General features: G+C 38.0%; 1 protein-coding gene across 1 annotated transcript in view; it reads left to right on the forward strand.

Moving 5' to 3' along the window:
- Window positions 1-11,468, forward strand: part of MAGT1 (magnesium transporter 1) — a 75,823-nt gene extending 64,355 nt beyond the window's left edge. The window contains exons 8-10 of the mRNA XM_044234846.1: window positions 4,120-4,194; window positions 7,569-7,659; window positions 9,495-11,468. Of these exons, the coding sequence (XP_044090781.1) occupies window positions 4,120-4,194; window positions 7,569-7,659; window positions 9,495-9,510 (182 nt within the window). The 3' untranslated portion in view covers window positions 9,511-11,468. The remainder of the gene's footprint in view (window positions 1-4,119; window positions 4,195-7,568; window positions 7,660-9,494) is intronic.
- The last annotated feature ends 8,381 nt before the right edge of the window (window positions 11,469-19,849 follow it).

Raw genomic sequence — 19,849 nt, forward strand, 5'->3', positions numbered from 1 at the left:
AAGTGAAGCCATATGATAATTGACTCTCTCTGCTTGACTTGTTTCACTCAGCATAATCTCTTCCAGTCCTGTCCATGTTGCTACAAAAGTTGGGTATTCATCCTTTCTGATGGAGGCATAATACTCCATAGTGTATATGGACCACATCTTCCTGATTATTCTTAATGTTTATATAATGGGTGTATCATATTTCAGTTATTCTTCTATTTTTTTAAAGATTTTATTTATTTATTTGACAGAGATCACAAGTAGGCAGAGAGGCAGGCAGAGAGAGAAAGGGAAGCAGGCTCCCTGCTGAGCAGAGAGCCCAGTGTGGGGCTCGATCCCAGGCACCCCTATTCTTCTATTGTTGAATGGTGTAAAGAATGTTTATTTGGATATAAAAATAATTTGGTGGGACGCTTCGGTGGCTCAGCCGGTTAATCATCTCCCTTCAGCTTAGGTCATGATCCCGTGGTCTTGGGATTGAGTCCCACATCAGGCTCTTGTTCAGTGGGGAACCTGCTTCTCCCTCTGCCTGCAGCTTCCCCTGCTTGTACTCTCTCTTTCTCTCTCTAACACACAAATAAATAAATGCATAAATCTTTAAAACAATTAGGCATATCTCCAGATTCCCAAAGGTAAGATTTGAAACAAAGTGTGCAAATCTTACAGTTTTCCTTGGTGTTCTGTCCAAACTATTTTCCAAAAATGTTTTGCTAAATAAAGGGAAGGAGGATTGCTGTCAGAATATGTGTACTGATAGCTCTGGCAGGTCCTAACTATCATTATATATTCTCATTTTTTAAACTGCTAATTCAGTAGGCAAAGAAATTTTAAGTCATTGTTTAAATTAGTTTGAACAATAATAAAGTACATAATTGAAACATTTTCCCACAATTTTGGAATTATGCCTCATTTTATGCAAATGTCTTTGCCTTCATCATATATAATGTACTTTAATTCTAATAGTTCTTTTAGTTCTTGTATGTTATAGAATACTACTTCCTGTAGTTTCTATTCATTTCTCCCATAGTAGTATTTAATAGTGATTAGGTATTTAATCACTTATATCCCCCATTAGATTGTAAATTTATCCAAGGAAGGGTCTATATTTTGTCCAGCTTTTTAATTCCAGCAGCTAGTAGTACCTGGCATATAGTAGGCAGTGTCGGAAAAAGTTAAAAAATCAATTAAGGGGCGCCTGGGAGGCTCAGTCAGTTAAGGTCCAACTCTTGATTTTAGCTGAGGTCGTGATTTCAGGATCATGGCATCAAGCCCTGCATTAGGCTCCATGCTCACCATGGAGTCTGCCTAAGGTTCTCTTCTCTTTCTCCCTCTGTCCCTTCCCCCTGCCTTTTCTCTCTCTCAAATAAATAAAATCTTCAAAAAATAACGAATCAATAAATAGAATGAAACAATATGTATGGCAGCGCATCACAACTCTTTTTTTTTTTTAAGATTGTTTTAATTTTGCGAGAGAGAGTGCCCGCGTGAGCAGGGGAAGGGACAGAGGGAGAAGCAGATTCCCCAATGAGCAGGGAGCCCAGTGCAGGACTCGACCCCAGGATGCTGGTATCATGACCTGAGCTGAAGGCAGACACTTACCCAACTGAGCCACCCAGGTGCCCCATCACAGCTCTCAATAACTGAGAACAGCACACAAAGACATTGGTGGTATATTGTAAGATAGAAAGCTCATTCAAAGAAAATGCGTATGGACCATGATACGAAACAAACCATTCCAAAAACAAGTCTCAACCATTATTCAAAAGTACCCTGTAACATGGTGCCTGTATGCCTCAGTCAGTTAATCATTTGCCTTTGGTCAGGTCATGATCTCCGGGTCCTGGGATCGAGCGGCACATTGGGCTCTCTGCTCAGCAGGGAGCCTCCTCCTCCCACTTTCCCACCCCTGCTTATGCTCTCGTTATCTCTCTCTCAAATAACTAAATAAAACCTTAAAAAAAAGGTACCCTATAACAAAAGCCTATAGAAATGATCAATCGTTACATGTATCTGGATATAAAGAACCTCAGTAAGAAAAAGTAATCATTGGAGAAAACAACTTGTCCAAGCAACTAAAAGCATGATGAATGGGTATCATCCCTAAAAAGAGGCTATTGATGAGAGAGTGCAAGATGGTAGTGAAGAGATGAATAGACAGAGTATAGAGCTGATTATAAATTCAGGCCTTATCCAAACACCTGTTTTTCCCTTTCTGCTTACTCATACCCACATGTGGTAGCGTACAATTTGCATGTGTGTACACGTAATTGATTTGGGCGTTTTTAACTGCTGTTTGTATTAACCAAACTGGAGGGTAAATCTCTTTTCTACTAGAACATACTGTATTTGCTTTAAAATTCAACTTTGCTTATTTTAGCATTTAACCATGCCACGTGTAACCTATTTGCATGAGTAGGTGTATTTTGTATTTATGTAGTTTCCATATTAAGGTGAAACAAAATGAGGTGATGACATAGAGGATTCTCTTTTTTTATTGGAAGAGGACAAACTTAGGTAGTTGAGTAGTAATTTGAGCTTTAGAGGTTGATTGTTGAAATTCTGGAGAGGTTTTGAAAAGTTATTTTTCAAATAAAAATTACTTGCTGTTCTGTCCAAATGGTGCACATTTCAAGTGTATTCACTCCTGGAGGGTGGTTGAATATGCAAAAAGGCTATTTAATGTTTTAAAATATATCAGAGCACCTGGGTGGCTCAGGCAGTTCAGCCTCTGACTCTTGATCTCAGCTCAGGTCTTGATTTCAGGGTTGTGAATTCAGGCCTCCCAAAAAAACAAAATAAAATAAAGTATATACAAGGTTGGAGTAATACATGCAAGCATGTCCAGGAAGGTTATTTCAAAGTACTTGTCAGAAAAACTTGTATTTCGTCTGTTAAATTATAGTGGGACATTTGTTAACAATACTGATTTTCATTTGTACAAATGAAGTAATTTTCCAACCTTAATATTTTTTTATTATACCTTCATGGTAAATAATTGTTATGGTGTACAGATATAAGATTCTCCATTTTATTTATTTATTTATTTATAGATTTTATTTATTGATTTGACAGGGAGAGACACAGCGAGAGAGGGAACACAAACGGAGTGGGAGAGGGAAAAGCAGGCCTCCCACCAAGCAGGGAGCCTGATGTGGGGCTCAATCTCAGGATCCTGGGATCAACAACTAAGCCACCCAGGCACCCCTTATTTTGTATTTTTAATCACCCACCTTTTTTTAATTAAAGTGAAATTCACGTAACATAAAACTATTTTAAAGAGAACAATCCAATGAAGTTTGTTTTTTTTTTAAAGATTTTATCTATTTATTTATTTTTTTTTAAGATTTTATTTATTTATTTGACAGAAATCACAAGTAGATGGAGAGGCAGGCAGAGAGAGAGAGGGAAGCAGGCTCCCTGCTGAGCAGAGAGCCCAATGCGGGACTCGATCCCAGGACCCTGAGATCATGACCTGAGCCGAAGGCAGCGGCTTAACCCGCTGAGCCACCCAGGCGCCCAGATTTTATCTATTTATTTGACAGAGGTTTGACAGAGAGAAAGAGAGAGAAAGAGCACAAGCAGGGGGAGCAACAGGCAGAGAGGGAGAGGGAGAGAGAGAAACAGGCTCCCTGCTAAGTGGGGAGCCTGACAGGGGACTCGATCCCAGAACCCTGGGATCATGACCTGAGCCAAAGGCAGACACTTAACTGACTGAGCCACACAGGTACCCCTCCAGTGACATTTAATACATTCATAAGGATTCCCTATTTTAGTAACAGGTTTTTTTTTTAATTGAAAGTTGAAGATTTGTATATTCATTGTAATTTTCCTTTTTTAAAGATTTTTTAATTTATTTAATTGTTAGAGAGAGAGAGCGCGAGCGCAAGAAAGCACAGGCAGGCAGAGTAGCAGGCAGAGGCAGAGGGAGAAGCAGGCTCCCTGCTGAGAAGGAGCCTGATGTGGGACTCAATCCCAGGATGCTGGGATCATGACCTGAGTTGAAGGCAGCCGCTTAACCAACTGAGCCACCCAGGCATTCCTCATTATAATTTTCTTCATGAAAGAACAGAAATATTAAAGTGGTATGTCTTTTCTATCTGTGTGAATTTCTCCTTAAACAGTTTTTCTAAGATGGTGGTGTTACCTTAGGGATGGTGCTGTTATGTGAAGCTGCTACATCTGACATGGATATTGGAAAGCGAAAAAGTAAGTTATATGCCAAAATATAAGGTCTTCCTTTTTAATTTATTTTTTATTGTTGAAGTATAGTTGACATACAATGTTAAATAATAATTCTGCCTTTAATACAGAAAACAATGTCCTCTTAATCACTTCCCCCTCTTAGTTATAGGTATATTATTTTACTACTTGATTATTTAAAAAGTAACATACACTTATTGTAAAAAATGTGGGGTGAAATCTGATTTATGAAACATTTTGGGGGAGAACCTACCCATTATTCCATTATTGAAAAGCTAAAAATTTTAATGTTTTAATGTAGTTTCTTCCATTTGTAAAAACATATTTAAAACTCTGTATAAAATTTTGAATCTTGTACCCCCACTTTTAAACTGGAGTTAAATAATTCACTAATAAATATTTTTCTATACATAATTTTAAATTTGTACTGTATGCTATAATTTAATTCTGATTCTGTCAAACATTTAGGATTTTTTTCAAACTTCCATTATAATAAATACTTCTTTAGTGACTATCGTAGTATACTAAGCTTTATTCTCATTTCATATGAACTCTCTAAGGTAGATTCCTAAAAGTAGAATGACTTTTATCATACCTCTGTAGTAGTATTTTTAATCCCCTTGATATTTTAAACTGATGATGCTAAATTGTTTCCCCAGATGTTACAGTTGAGATTCCTACTAGTGGTATTTAAAGATGCTTTGTCAGCATTAGCTAAGCTCATTAAAAATAGAGTGTGTGTGTGTGTGTGTGTGTGTACTTGCTAATCAGATAAGGGACATATGTTATTTTGTACTTTGGTTATTTTTTTAAAAGATTTTATTTATTTATTTGACAGAGATCACAAGTAGGCAAAGAAGCAGGCAGAGAGAGAGAGAGGGAGGGAAGCAGGCTTCCTGCCAAGCAGAGAGCCCGATGTGGGGCTCGATCCCAGGACCCTGGGAACATGACCTGAGCTGAAGGCAGAGGCTTAACCCACTGAACCACCTAGGCGCCCCTGTACTTTGGTTATTAACGAAGTTGAATATTTTTCTGAATGTGTATCAGCTGTTTGTGTTTTCCCTTCTATAAAAAGTCTTTGTCTTTTGCCATTTATATATTATTCTTAGTACTTTTTATATTGGTTTGGATGGACTTTTTATATATTAAAATATTCACACATTGGTATTTGTTGCAAAGAAATGCTAACAGAAATGCTAACACTCATATAAAATACGTTTAAGTCAGAGTTTTCCCTTTATGGCTAAAAGGGTGTATGTCATCAAATTAACCTCCTAAATATAGTGTACTTGTTTATTTGAAAAAATGTGATGACATTGGATTTTAAATTTGGGAGATTCTTATTTTGCTGAATTGAAATGAATTTTTACATATTACAAAAATAGAACTAATGTATCAATTTTTTATCCAGTCAGTATAAATCCTTTCATTACCTGACTTTTAAAAATTTGCCTATTTCGGTATTCATTATTGGGAAAAGGCCCTCTGAATGCTACACTGGTAGTATGAATTAATTATAAAACACTTTGATGGCACATTAGAATGATCACAACTAATAATAACAAATACTTATTTAACATTTGTTATCTACCAGAAACTGCCCTAAACACTTTTAGATATATTATGTGAAAAAAGTAGAATACAAATGTAAATACACTGATACTATATATACACACAGGGGTGTGTGTGTGTGTGTGTGTATTAGATAAAAAAGACTTCTACAATGCTCATGTGTTAATACTTATTAAAAGATATGTGTAACATTTTCATTTTAACCCCTAATTATATCATGTGAAGATTTAAAAAGGAAAAAGAAAGGCTCCCTAAGTATAATAAGACTAAAAATTGTGTTTTAAGAGTCAGCCAATAAGTATGTTTCCCTAGAATTTCCACGGGTGTAGAACACATGCTTTCCCACATCCCCACCACTATGCTTCTTAGCCAGTCTTAGTTTCAGGACTTGAAAGAGCCTCAAGTTATGAGAATCATAACCTGAGCATTGTGGGATCGGCATCCAAAGTTAAGATTGTTAACTGCTATGCTATACCAGAGCATATGAGATTAATGGAGAGAGCTATGAATTTAGGACCAAGATTCATGGTATTTACCCCTCATTATTCAAATGAGGAATCCACGTTGAATGAGTTCCTTATGTAGGTGGTGTAGTTACCTATAAACGAATAAAGTACTTTCAAGTGAGGGTGTCACAATGATGTTGTTAGATGTCTTTTTTTTTAAAGTTTATTTATTTATTTGACAGACAGAGATCACAAGTAGGCAGAGAGGCAGGCGAGGTGGTGGGGAGGGGGCAAGCAGGCTCCCTGCTGAGCAGAGAGCCCGATGCGGGACTCGATTCCAGGACCCTGAGATCATGACCTGAGCTGAAAGCAGAGGCTGAACCCACTGAACCACCCAGGCGCCCCAGATGTCTGTAAATCAATATCAATACCACATTTTGTGTCATGTGTTAATACTCATTAAAAATATATTTAGCATTTACCTTTTAACACCTAATTATATTATGTGAAAATTTAAAAAGGAAAAAGAATTGCTCCCTAAAGTATAACAAGACAAGGTTTTTAGTGTCGGCCAATAAGTACGTTTCCCTAGAACTTCAACTGCTGTATTAACACACACAAAAGGCCACATTTAACGCTATAGAAGAAATTTAATAAGTGACTAAGTGATTATCTTGTTAGTAGTAAAATTTTCTAACACTAATTCTTTTTTGTTTAAAGATTTATTAGTGTGAGCATGCTCACATGCATGGGGGAGGGGCAGAAGGAGAGGGAGAGAAGCAGGCTCTGCAGCATGGCGCAGTACTCAAGGCTCGATCTTTTTTTTTTTTAAGATTTTTTTTATTTATTTGACAGAAATCACAAGTAGGCAGAGAGGCAGGCAGAGAGAGAGAGGAGGAAGCAGGCTCCCTGCCAAGCAGAGAGGCAGATGCAGGACTCCATCCCAGGACCCCTAGATCACGACCTGAGCGGAAGGCAGAGGCTTAACCCACTGAGCCACCCAGGTGCCCCAAGGCTCCATCTTAAACCCTGAGATCATGACCTGTGCTGAAATCAAGAGTCAGATTCTTGACCTATTGAGCCACCTATGTGCCCCTTTAACACTAAATTCTTGACTGTGATGACTTTATTACTTCACACAATTAAATTGCACAAGCATATAAATGGAACTACTCTATTTTATTGTAATCGGTCAAATTAAATGGGAAGGCAGAATCCTAAAGATTTAAGAATGGGCATGGAAATTTTTGGAAAGTTGAGGTTTACCACTAAATTTTCACTCTTGGAAGTGTAGACTACCATTTATGCCCTAGTTCTTTATTACATCTAACATGCTCATTTTACACTTTTGTTTTTCTGCAGTAATGTGTGTGGCTGGTATTGCACTTGTTGTATTATTCTTCAGTTGGATGCTCTCTATTTTCAGATCTAAATATCATGGATATCCATATAGGTATGATTATTTTACACTTACATAGTGATTACCTATACTTAGAATGATTAGAGTTGCTGTTGCTTTGTAATACGTTTTTTTCCTTTACCTCCAAACTGTTCTAGCTTCTAAAGCAGATATAAGCTTTAACTTAAGTGTGTTGCATATAAAAGTTAACGTAAGATAATTATGATACAGTGGACAATAGTATGTGATTTCTCAGGAACATTTTTGAGGGTTATTCTGACATACCTAATTTAATCTAGAAATCTGAAGAACACTTAATGGTTAGAATATTTTATACATTGTCTGCATACTCTATTTTCTCTTGAACAAATTATTTTTTTAATGTTTTTTTAAACTTCACACACCTCTACTTTTTAGGACTCTTTAGATGGCATAAACCACATTTTTTTAGAATCCAGTTTATAAAGAGTATAGGAAGGAGTGTTCAAGAAGATCTAACTGTCTTGAAATGTTCATAGTGATCTCTAAGGCTCAGGGAAGAAATTAACTCCCCTGATCTAAATTCTTGATTTTATTCTGTTAATAGCCACAAGAAATGTACCTACATAATGGGGGATGCTGTGAGTTAGTTTTATCATCTGAGTGCCAGGCACCATAATTCATGTTCTTTTCATACAGCATTGTCCTGTTGTGTAAAGGATTATGAACACTAAAGATAAAGTATATCAAGTGAAATTTTTTAAAAATTTTATTTATTTGAGAGAGAGTGAGAGAGAGAACATGAGAGGAAAGAAGGTCAGAGGAAGAAACAGATTCTACATGAAGCTGGGAGCCTGATGCAGGACTGGATCCTGGGACTCCGGGGTCATGACCTGAGCCGAAGGCAGTCGCCCAGCCAACTGAGCCTCCCAGGCACCCCAGAAGCCCCTTTAGTAGACAATTTTGAACAACTCTCCAGTTGATTCATTATATCATGACATTCCTGGATGCCTTTTGATCAGTGAACAACATAAATTAATCTTCTTTTGCATATTGTTTCTTGCAAACTTACTTAATTTTATTTCTTTTTAAGTTTTTACTTAAATTCTAGTTAGTTAACATACAGTGTAATACTAGTTTCAGGTGTATAATACAGTGATTGAAAACTTCCATACAATACCTATTGACACCTCTTTTGTCTAAAATCAAGATGGTTATCACAAGTGCACTCTTAATCCCCATCACTTTAACCTATCCCCCCAGCTCACCTCCCTTCTGGTGACCCTCAGTTTGCTCTTTATAGTTAAGAGTATTTTTCTTGATTTGCCCCTTTTTTTCCTTTTGCTTGTTTTATTTCTTAAATTCCACACATGAGTGAAATCATATGTTATTTGTCTTTCTCTGACTTATTTCACTTAGCAGAATACTCTCTGGCTTATCCATGTCATTGCAAATGGCAAGACTTCCTTCTTTTTTATCCACTTACCAGTTAATGGACACTTGGGCTGGCAAATGTAACCTAATTTTAAGAACAAAACCTACTAGAACTTTGATTCTTGATTTATTCTTCTGTGTATTTATATTTTAAAATAATTTCTTCTTTATAGAATACTAACTGGGATGCAAGGGTAATCTTGCTGGGATTTCTATTGCTTATTTCATCACCATGGTTGGTCCAATTATTAATCAGTGTCTCTCTTCACGAGATTTTTTTAAAACAAGTTTATGTCTATTTCCTTCTCTTCTAAGACTATCTTAATATGTTGGCATTTCTCACTTTTTGTTATTAATACTCAAAGTTTATTATACATGCACCCAAATGCTCTTTCGTCTAAAATCAAGATATTTATTAGAAGTAAGGCCTGTTGTTTTTTTAGAGACTAACAGTTTTTTTAATATTTTTGTTTCAGCTTTCTGATGAGTTAAAAAGGATCCCAGAGATATGTAGACACTGGAGTAATGGAAATTGAAAAATGAAAAATGTGTGTGTGTTTGAAAAGAAGAATGAAATTTGTGTATTTTGTATTACCTCTTTTTTTCAAGTGATTTAAATAGTTAATCATTTAACCAAAGATTTGTAGTGCCTTAACAAGCAATTTCTTGTCAAAATCATGAAGTATTTGGATACAGTTCTCCTTTTAACCTTCCCTCGCTGATGAACTGTATGTATAACATTTAATTTAATAGTATTAAGTACATTATAAAAATTTTATAACTACATTTGAATTAGAACAGGGTTCAGAACTGCTTTAGTTAACTATTGGCCATCTAATTTTATATTATCTTATCCAAAGGTAGGGAAAAATAGTCCTGACCAGGTGTTCCTACATATGCCTATTACAGACAAATGCATCAGGAATGCATTCTTAGCTGTTTCATATTTGCATGGATGTGTATACTTTGCACATCTTTCCTTTTGGGCAGAAAAATCATTATGTGCTATGTGATCTTCTGACGTGCCTAGCCTTTAGAAAAGAAGACTAGCCAGTCCTCTCCCTCCTTCATGTTTCCTACTGAAATACAGTGCTAGCTATGCTTCTTGGTAGCTGTAGACATTAAAAAGTCTAAATACAGGATTATGATTTCTGCATGAGTGTGGTGTTAACTCCTTTTATTTGGAAAGATTTCAGGTTCATTCTGTCTCCTTAATTTATTTAAGGTAGGCCCCTCTAATAAAATGTAGCTTAGTGCTAAAATCAGTGTAACTTAAAAATGGTCTGAACTGTTTCTACAAATTAGAGATTGTCATTTCTTTCATTTGTACCTCACAGAAAAAAATAGGTTCATCTAGTTAAGTCGATTCCTGTATTACAGTTCTAATGTATTTCATTAACCCTTGTATTTAGGAAAAGGACTCCCCTAGATTGGGAAAAGCATATCCTGATATATTGAGTTGTTGCTTATGAATACAAAGTAAATTGTTTCTTGAAAGTTATGTTTTTACTATTATTTTGGCCTTCATCCTTTCACTTGAAGTGGAGAAACAGTAAACATGTGAAGAGGTTTTGAGTTTTGTCTTTTTTTCTGTCAGTGGAAATAACCATATATGCTAACCAAATTTTTGTCCAAATTTTTGCTTTGGTTCTCATTAGATCTAGCCATAACTTTCTCCATAGTTTCACTGTTATGGAAATACGATAATAATGACTGAAAAATTTTAAATCTTAAAAGTATTATGTCAAAATAATACTTTGCCTACTATTTACCATCTAATAACATGTGGTCTAGAAGTCTTATATAGTAGAGATTTGCAGAAGAGATGAATATAATTGCCTAAGAAGAAATGTTTTATGTGGCTTTTTTGTTTTTGTTCCAAGATTTGGCAGGTCAGGGCATATAGTTGACCTTTTTACTCTTTAGTGGTTCCACTTTTTGTTAATTACTTCCTTATAAACTGTGTGATTCTGGATTCCTTATCTGCTGTTCTTATAATTGTCTCAGGCCAAATAAATTTATGCTGTGATTCTTATGACATTTGTATGAAGATGCCCTGATTTGTACAAATTGACCAGGGTAATACTACTGCCATGTAATCTGTATAGCTCCCTATGATGTGCCATGAGCATCAAAAGAATGACGCTTTTTTGTATTTGTTTTGTCTCCCTTAAGAGCACATTTTTCTTGTGGAAGGAGAAGAATTGCATTCTGGCTAAAATCTGTAGAGTGCAGATTTACTAAACTTAGAGTTACTTTTGTGGAAATTTTGACGTTCGCTTTCATCTGAAGTGCCTTATGTAGACTCTTAATTTACTTTTCTAGTAATTTTTGAATATTTGTTATGCATTTTAAAAATACTATTCCAAATGACACATTGTAGTAGCAAAGATAACCAAATGTCTGGCTGTTTGCTTTTTGACCACATCAATAAACTTTTACAATCTAAACTCTTAAGTTTTTTTATTAACATGTAAAGGGGGTGAATTTAAAACATTAAATTAGGATTATAATATTATGTTTCAGTTTTTTTTAAAAAAGATTTATTTATTTATTTGAGAGACGCGTGCACTTGAAAGCAGGTGGAGGGGCAGTGGGAGAGGAGAGAATCTCAAGCAGATTCCCTGCTGAGTGTGGAGCCTGATGCAGAGCTCCATCTCACAACCCTTAGATCATGACCTGAGCCGAAATCAAGAGCCAGTCACTTAACAGACTGAGCCACCCAGGTGCCTCTGGGCTATTCATTTTGGGTGAAAATATAATTAAATTTTAGGGCGCCTGGGTGGCTCAGTGGGTTAAGCCTCTGCCTTTGGCTCAGGTCATGATCTCAGGACCCTGGGATCGAATCCCACATCAGGCTCTCTGCTCAGCGGGGAGCCTGCTTCCCCCTCTCTTTCTGCCTGCCTCTCTGCCTACTCTCTCTCTGTCAAATAAATAAATAAAATCTTAAAAATAAAGAAAATATAATTAAATTTCTACAGTAAGTTTGATAGGCCAATTTCCTTAAGTATTTCTAAATTGAGATAAATTCTTCCAGGATTCCATATTTTATCTTTCATTAATGTTGTTGTAGGTTAGTTAAAACAGTTAAAACAGCCAGGATAAGTAGGTGAATGGCTGTCTTCAATGGTTGATCTAGTTTTGTCCCAGTTGGTGAACACTGTGACTAGGTCATTACCTTTTTGTACTAAATAATTGATTTGAAACAGTTACCCAGACGGATTATGATGTTATATGAGGCTGAACAACAGTACATTTGCAAACATGGAATGGGAACACTGGACAGGAAGTAGAGAGATCTAGCTCTTAAACAGATTTTAGTTCTTATTCTCTGTCTAGCTATGTGACCATAGGCAAGTCACTTGAAATAGGTTCTCTCAGGACCTATTTCTTTATTCTGATGCAAGTGCATTGGACTAAATTACTTCAGTGTTCCTTCTAGCACCACTGTTTTAGGTGCAAAATAAATTAAAGATATAGTTAAATTTGAATATGTATCATTTGTAATATTCAGGTTTGGTATTGAATTAAATCAGTTGAAATGTAGGATGTTTTGTACTCAGATTTCTGAAGAAGCTGTGAAATGCTTGTGGAGACCATTATAGCTGCAGGTTGTTTAATAGGCATTGAAGTATTTTTTAGAAAGGATCTACTTGAAACCAATATGTTAGTATCAGATCTTGATTTAAATGCCCAGGTATAACCAAGAATGAAACCAACTGTAGCAGTGTTAATCTGACAGAAAATCAAAGCCTAAGGAACCATAAATACCATTTAATCAGTCCCTTCATTTTGACTGCTAAAGAAAATCTGCCTTAGATAGGTGACACAGCTCACCAAAAGTTGTTCCAAGGAAAGGCCTATGGGTTTCCAGTTTTGGTGCGAATTTCCTATGGATTAGGTTTCAGTGTGAGATGTAAATTATTCCCTGGAGACGTGGAAATCATAGTTAGTCTACCTTGAATTGTTTCCTGACATCAAGACCCTGAGAGAAGGGTCCTAATGAGAGAGGCATTTCCCTAGAATGGCTGATATAGGCTTCAGAAGAAGGGAAGAATTTCAATGGACTCTCTTTAATCTGTGGAAGTAGAATTTAGGGGCACCTGGCTGGCTTAGTCAGTAGAACATGGAACTCTTGAGTTCAAGCCCCACATTGGGCTTAGAGCTTACTTCAAAAAAAATGGTTAAGATGGCAAATTGTATGCATATTTTACCACACATCAAAACTAAAATTGTAATGCCTTGGCCTCAACCCCATGTTGACATTTACTCATTGACACCACTTTGTGCTTTGTAAATGACTTAGATCTGGAAGAAACTCATCAGGATATGTGGGCATCACCAAATATCCAGACTCAGAAATGATCCATTTGGTTTGAGCCTTCCAGTTCATGATGCCTGGCCATGGCTCTGCGGCCAGCAGTCACAGCTAGAGAACTTCAGGTCTGAAGTTCTTTTTGTGACCCTCAAATAAAATTAATGAAATGTTTCTCCCCCAAACCCAATTTCTGGGAAGTTTTCCTGACCTCCCACTTTGGGTTCTATACCCCTCCTCTTTTATTTAGTGTATGCTGAGGTCTCTTATTCTACCTTGTAGTTACCTCTTTTCTCCCCTAACTGTAATTCCCTTGAGAACAGGAATATTGTCTTACTCATCTCTGTATGCTCATTTTCTAAAATGGCTGCATAGTACATGCTCAGTAAAACTACAGATTGAATAAAGAAAAAAAGGTCTTTGCTCTTGAGTTGTTTACAATCTTGTGGAAATAAACAAGAAAACAAATGCAGTCCTATGTGCTGGTGGGAGAATACATGTTATGGGTACAGAGAAAGGTTTCATTACTTTTTTGGGATTGGGATGGGAGGCAAAGAGAGAGGTTTCTGTGACAGAAATTGAAATTTTAAAAGAGAGTTTTAAGGTACTGAAATGCCAAAATATTCTTTTGTTTTGGTCCCTGCCCCCACCTAAATGCCAAAATATTCCTGCAAATATAGTATTGTATCACTTCAGTATTTAAAATCTGAAGTCAGGGCGCCTTGGTGGCTCAGTGGGTTAAGCCGCTGCCTTCGGCTCAGGTCATGATTTCAGGGTCCTGGGATCGAGTCCCGCATCGGGCTCTCTGCTCAACAGGGAGCCTGTTTCCCTCTATCTCCCTCTCTGCCTGCCTCTCTGTCTGCTTGTGATCTCTCTCTGTCAAATAAATAAATAAAATCTTTAAAAAAAAAATAAAATCTGAAGTCAGAGTCATTTACATCCTGAGTCATGCCCAGTTACATGGTACTTGAAAACTCCTCTATGAACAACACGCACACTTTAAAAATATTCTTACCACCCTTATCCCTTTTCTTGATTTAAAATTCTCTCATCAGGGGCACCTGGGTGGCTCAGTGGGTTAAAGCCTCCTCCTTCGGCTCCGGTCATGATCCCAGGATTCTGGGATCGAGTCCCGCATAGGCCTCTCTGCTCAGCAGGGAGCCTGCTTCCTCCTCTCTCTCTGCCTGCCTCTCTGCCTACTTGTGATCTCTGTCTGTCAAATAAATAAATAAAATCTTTAAAAAAAATAAAATTCTCTCATCATACCTCGTTTTAATTACCCGTTCCTGCGTTATCAGTAACTCCAAACACCTTTTCTGTTTATTAGTCATTTTTATTTCCCTTACAAACAGTTTTGGGCCTCTATCTAATTCTCATGGAGTCTTCTTAGAACTGAGTGGTGGAGAAAGTTTAGAGAAACAGAAAGAGAGAATAGTATGGAAATCTGAGAAGAAAAGGAAAAAGAGGGAGGGTGGTTTCTAGGACCAATTCCAAGACCCCTGAAAACCCAAGTTCTTCTGTTCCTCTCTGGTTAGACTTCCTCCTTTCTTTGCTTCTTTCCCCCTTAAATGTCAAATTCATTCTCATAAGGCTGACCTCTCGTCACTTCTTTTAATTGAGATTTCTTTGATTTCTTTCTTTTTTTAAAAAAAGATTTTATTAGAGAGAAGCAAGGGGGGAGGGCTGGAAGGAGAAGAGAGTCTTTTTTTAAAATTTTATTTATTTATTTGACAGGCAGAGATCACAAGTAGGCAGAGAGGCAGGGAGAGAGAGAGAGGAGGAAGCAGGCTCCCTGCTGAGCAGAGAGCCCAGTGTGGGGCTCCATCCCAGGACCCTGGGATCATGACCCTAGCTGAAGGCAGAGACTTTAACCCACTGAGCCACCCAGGTGCCCCAGAAGAGTCTTATGCAGACTCCCTGCTGAGCACAGAGCCCAGTGCAGGGCTTGATATCACCACGCTGAGATCACAACCAGAGCCCAAAACAAGAGTCAGAACCTTAACCTACTGTACCACCCAGGCGCTGATTAATTTCTTTCTTTCTCTTTCCCTTTCTTCCTTTCTTTCTCTCTTTTAATTTTTTTACTTCCTTTCTCTTTTTTTATCATTCTCTTTCTCTTTTTTTTTAAAGATTTTATTTATTTATTTGACAGAGAGAGATTACAAGTAGGCAGAGAGGCAGGTAGAGAGAGGAGGAGGAGGAAGCAGGCTCCCTGCTGAGCAGAGAGCCCGATGCGGGACTCGGTCCCAGGACCCCGAGATCACGACCTGAGCCGAAGGCAGCGGCTTAACCCACTGTGTTATGTTAGTCACCATAAAATACATCATTAATTTTTTTTAGATTTTATTTATTTATTTGACAGAGATCTCAAGTAGGCAGAGAGGCAGGCAGAGAGAGAGAGAGAGGAGGGAGCAGGTTCCCTGCCGAGCAGAGAGCCCGATGTGTGGCTGGATCCCAGGACGCTGGGATCATAACCTGAGCCGAAGGCAGAGGCTTTAACCCACTGAGCCACCCAGACGCCCCTACATCATTAATTTTTTTAAAAGATTTTATTTATTTATTTGACAGAGAGGTCACAAATAAGCAGACAGAGAGAGGGGAAGCAGGCTCCCCGCTGAGCAGAAAGCCCGATGCGGCCTCGATCCCAGGACTATGAGATCATGACCTGAGCCAAAGGCAGAGCCACCCAGGCGCCCTACATCATTAATTTTTAATTATTCTATTTGGAAAGATTCAAGCCAAAAGTATAAAGAACACTTACTATTTCTCTCTGGCCCCTTTTCAGGTGTAATATCTGAGGACAACATGTAGATAGACAACTGTGAAATTTTTATCTCAGATTTTTATAAAATGCCAATGTTTTGTAATATAAAAAATAAATACTAAAATATCAGTATTACCATTTTGCTATAGTCTCATATGTAATAGGTTCAAGTCTCAACAGCTCAGCAGAAGAAAGGAAGATAAAATTCCTTGATAGTGACTAGCTAGCTAGTTCTGTCAAATGTTAGTTCAGATTAAGATATTATTAGGAATAAATGGCTGGAGGAGTTAAGGTAGTGGAGGAGGAGGAGGAGGACCCTAAGCTGTCTCATCCTTTGAACACAGCTAGTTATCAAATCATTCTGAACACCCAAGAAATCAATCAGAGGTCTGAGAGAACAAAAACTGCAAATCAAGGACAAAAATGACCAACTTTAGGAAGGTAGAAGGTGCAGAGAATTGATTTGGGGGATATAGAGCTGTTGGTATGGGGGCAGGGAGGGAGCCTGTTTCTGGAGGCAACTGCAAAGTATAAGAAGAACACAAAATCAGAACTTTAAGAAGCCTGTCACCATCGGGAACATGCCTGGCTTAAAGGTGCTTGGGTGGCAAAGGGGGGCAGAATCCCAGGAGTGACAGCAGGGTCTGAAGAACCCCTGAGTTGCAACAAGAACAGGTGGAGCCAATTTGCTGCCCTATTTCCAGGCAGAGGAGTGGGGAAGCCAGCTAGGAGACGCTGGTTTTGGTACTGATTCAATGCTCTGCTTTGCCATAAACTGTGAACCACTGTGTAGTTGTTAAACTGCTTTCCTGGGACGGGCTAGAAAATAGCAAAAGGGTGGTAAGACCCACCACCAGAGGAAAAGCGTGGGTCTATGCCATAGGAATCCCTCAAATTGGGAGTTTTGAAACTCAGTTGTGTGCCTGAGATCGAAAACCTTGGTCACAGGCAGGGTGAATGCAGGGTTCAGACAGAAACCTGGGACACAAGAAGGGTGATTGAATACTCTCCTGTGAGGGCTCACTGAAAAGTGGGGTGGCTGGAAATTTCGGTGCTGAAGCTAAAAGCAGGGCTCTGGCATATTCATCCCTCCAAACACTTCAGGGAACAAAACAGCGTCATCTAGAGGAGGATGGAGCCGCTTACGCCAAGCCCCAACCTTCTGCATCCTAGAAGCACATTTCCACTGAAAACAAGACAGTCTAAGGATCAGCCCAGCAGGCTCTTACCCCAGAAGACCAGCACAAACAACACTCCCACTAATTCACAGAGTGCTGCAAAGCATTAGCTCTAGAAAAGGAATCTAGCGTCGTTTTTACATTTAGTCTTTCTTCTTTATATTTTCATTTCTTATTTTTCCAATTCTTTTTAAAAATTATTTTAAAGTTGTTTACATATTTTAATCTATTTTTAATTTTCATTTTATTTTATTTTTTATTTTGAGATCTGCATTCTTTTAACAAGCACACCAAAGCACACACAAGATCTACTTGTGTTTTTTTTTCTTTCTGTTTTTGTTTTGCTTTGTTTCTTCCTTTGTTTTCTAGACAAAATGACGAGATGGAGAAATTCACCCCAAAAGAAAGGACAGGAAGTAGAACTCATAGACAGGGATTTAATTAATACAGATATTAAAAAGGTCTGAACTATAATTTTTTATTTTTATTGACCTGTAATATGTTATAGGTTTCAGGGATACAGGTCTGTGATTCATCAGTCTTACACAATTCACAGCACTCACCATAGCACATACACTCCCCAGTGTCCACCACCCAGCCACCCTATCCCTCCTGCCCCCTTCCACTCCAGCAACACTCAGTTTGTTTCCTGAGATTGAGAGTCTCTTAGGGTTTGTCTCCCTCTCTGGTTTTGTCCCCTTTCATTTTTTCCTCTCTTCCTCCATGATCCTCTGCCTTGTTACTCAAATTTCACATATCAGCGAGATCATATGATAATTGTCTTTCTCTGATTGGCTTATTTCACTTAGCATAATATCCTCTAGTTCCATCCACATCATTGCAAATGGCAAGATTTCATTTTTTTTGAAGAGAGAGGGAGAGAGAGCGAGCACAGGCAGACAGGATGGCAGGCAGAGGCAGAGGGAGAAGCAGGCTCCCTGCTGAGCAAGGAGCCCAATGTGGGAATCGATTCCAGGACGCTGGGATCATGACCTGAGCCGAAGGCAGCTGCTTAACCAGCTGAGCCACCCAGGCGTCCCAAGATTTCTTTTTTGATGGCTGCATAATATTACATTGCGTGCACACACACACACGTGTGTGTGTGTGTGTGTGTGTGTGTTTCACATCACATCTTCTTTATCCATTCATTTGCCACAGGACATTTAGGCTCTATCCATAGTTGGGCTATTGTGGACATTGATGCTATAAACATTAGGCTGCATGTGCCCCTTCAGATCACTACATTTGTATCTTTAGGGTAAATGCCCAACAGTGCAATTGCTGGGTCATAAGGTAGCTCTATTTTCAGCTTTTTGAGGAACCTCCATACTGTTTTCCAGAGTGGCTCCTGACTTGTTAATTTTAGCCATTCTGACTGATGTGAGGTGGTATCTCATTGTGGCTTTGATTTGTATTTCCCTGATGCCAAGAGATGTTGAGCACTTTTTCATGTGTCTGTTGGCCACTTGGATGCCTTCTTTGCAGAAATGTCTGTTCATATCTTCTGCCCATTTCTTGCCTGGATTATTTGTTCTTTGGGTATTGAGTTTTATATAACTTTGGTATAAGTTCCTTATGGATTTGGATACTAGCCATTTCTCTGATATGATATTTCCAAATATCTTTCCCCATTCTGTCAGTTGTCTTTTGGTTTTGTTGACTTTTTCCTTTGCTGGGCAAAGCTTTTTATCTTTATGAAGTCCCAATAGTTCATTTTTGCTTTTGTTTCCCTTGCCTTTGGCGACATTCTAAGAATAAGTTGCTGCAGCTGAGGTTGAAGAGGTTGCTGCCTGTATTCTCCTCTAGGATTTTGATTGATTCTTGTCTCACCTTTAGGTCTTTCATCCATTTTGAGTTGATTTTTGTGTACCGTGTAAGAAAATGATCCAGTTTCATTCTTCTGCATGTGGCTGTCCAATTGTCCCAACACAATTTGTTGAAGATACTGTTTTTTTTTCTAATGGATATTCTTTCCTGCTTTGTCGAAGATTAGCTGACCATGGTGTTGAGGGTCCATTTCTGGGTTCTCTATTCTGTTCCATTGTGTCTGTGTCTGTTCCCTGTGTCTGTTTTTGTGCCAGTACCATACTGTTTTGATGATTACAGCTTTGTAATAGAGCTTGAAGTCCGGAGTTGTGAGGCCACTAGCATTGCTTTTCTTTTTAAACATTCCTCAGGCTATTTTGTGTCTTTTCTGGTTCCATACAGATTTTAGGATTATTTGTTCCATTTATGCAAAAAAACTTGATGGTATTTTGATAGGGATTGCATTAAATGTATAGATTGCTCTGGGTAGCATAGACATTTTCACGATATTTGTTTTTCCAACCCATAAGCATGGAATGTTTTTCCATTTCTTTGTGTCTTCCTCAATTTCTTTCAGGAGCATTCTACAGTTTTCTGAGTACAGATTCTTCTTATCTTTGGTTAGGTTTATTCCTAGATAGCTTATGGTTTTGGAGGACTTGTAAATGGGACTGACTCCTTAATTTCTCTTTCTTCTGTCTTGTTGTTGGTGTATAGAAATGCAACTGATTTCTATGCATTGATTTTATATCCTGACACTTCACTGAA

The sequence above is a fragment of the Neovison vison genome, chromosome X, assembly GCF_020171115.1.
Source record: "Neovison vison isolate M4711 chromosome X, ASM_NN_V1, whole genome shotgun sequence".
In the NCBI taxonomy this organism is placed as follows: domain Eukaryota; kingdom Metazoa; phylum Chordata; class Mammalia; order Carnivora; family Mustelidae; genus Neogale; species Neogale vison.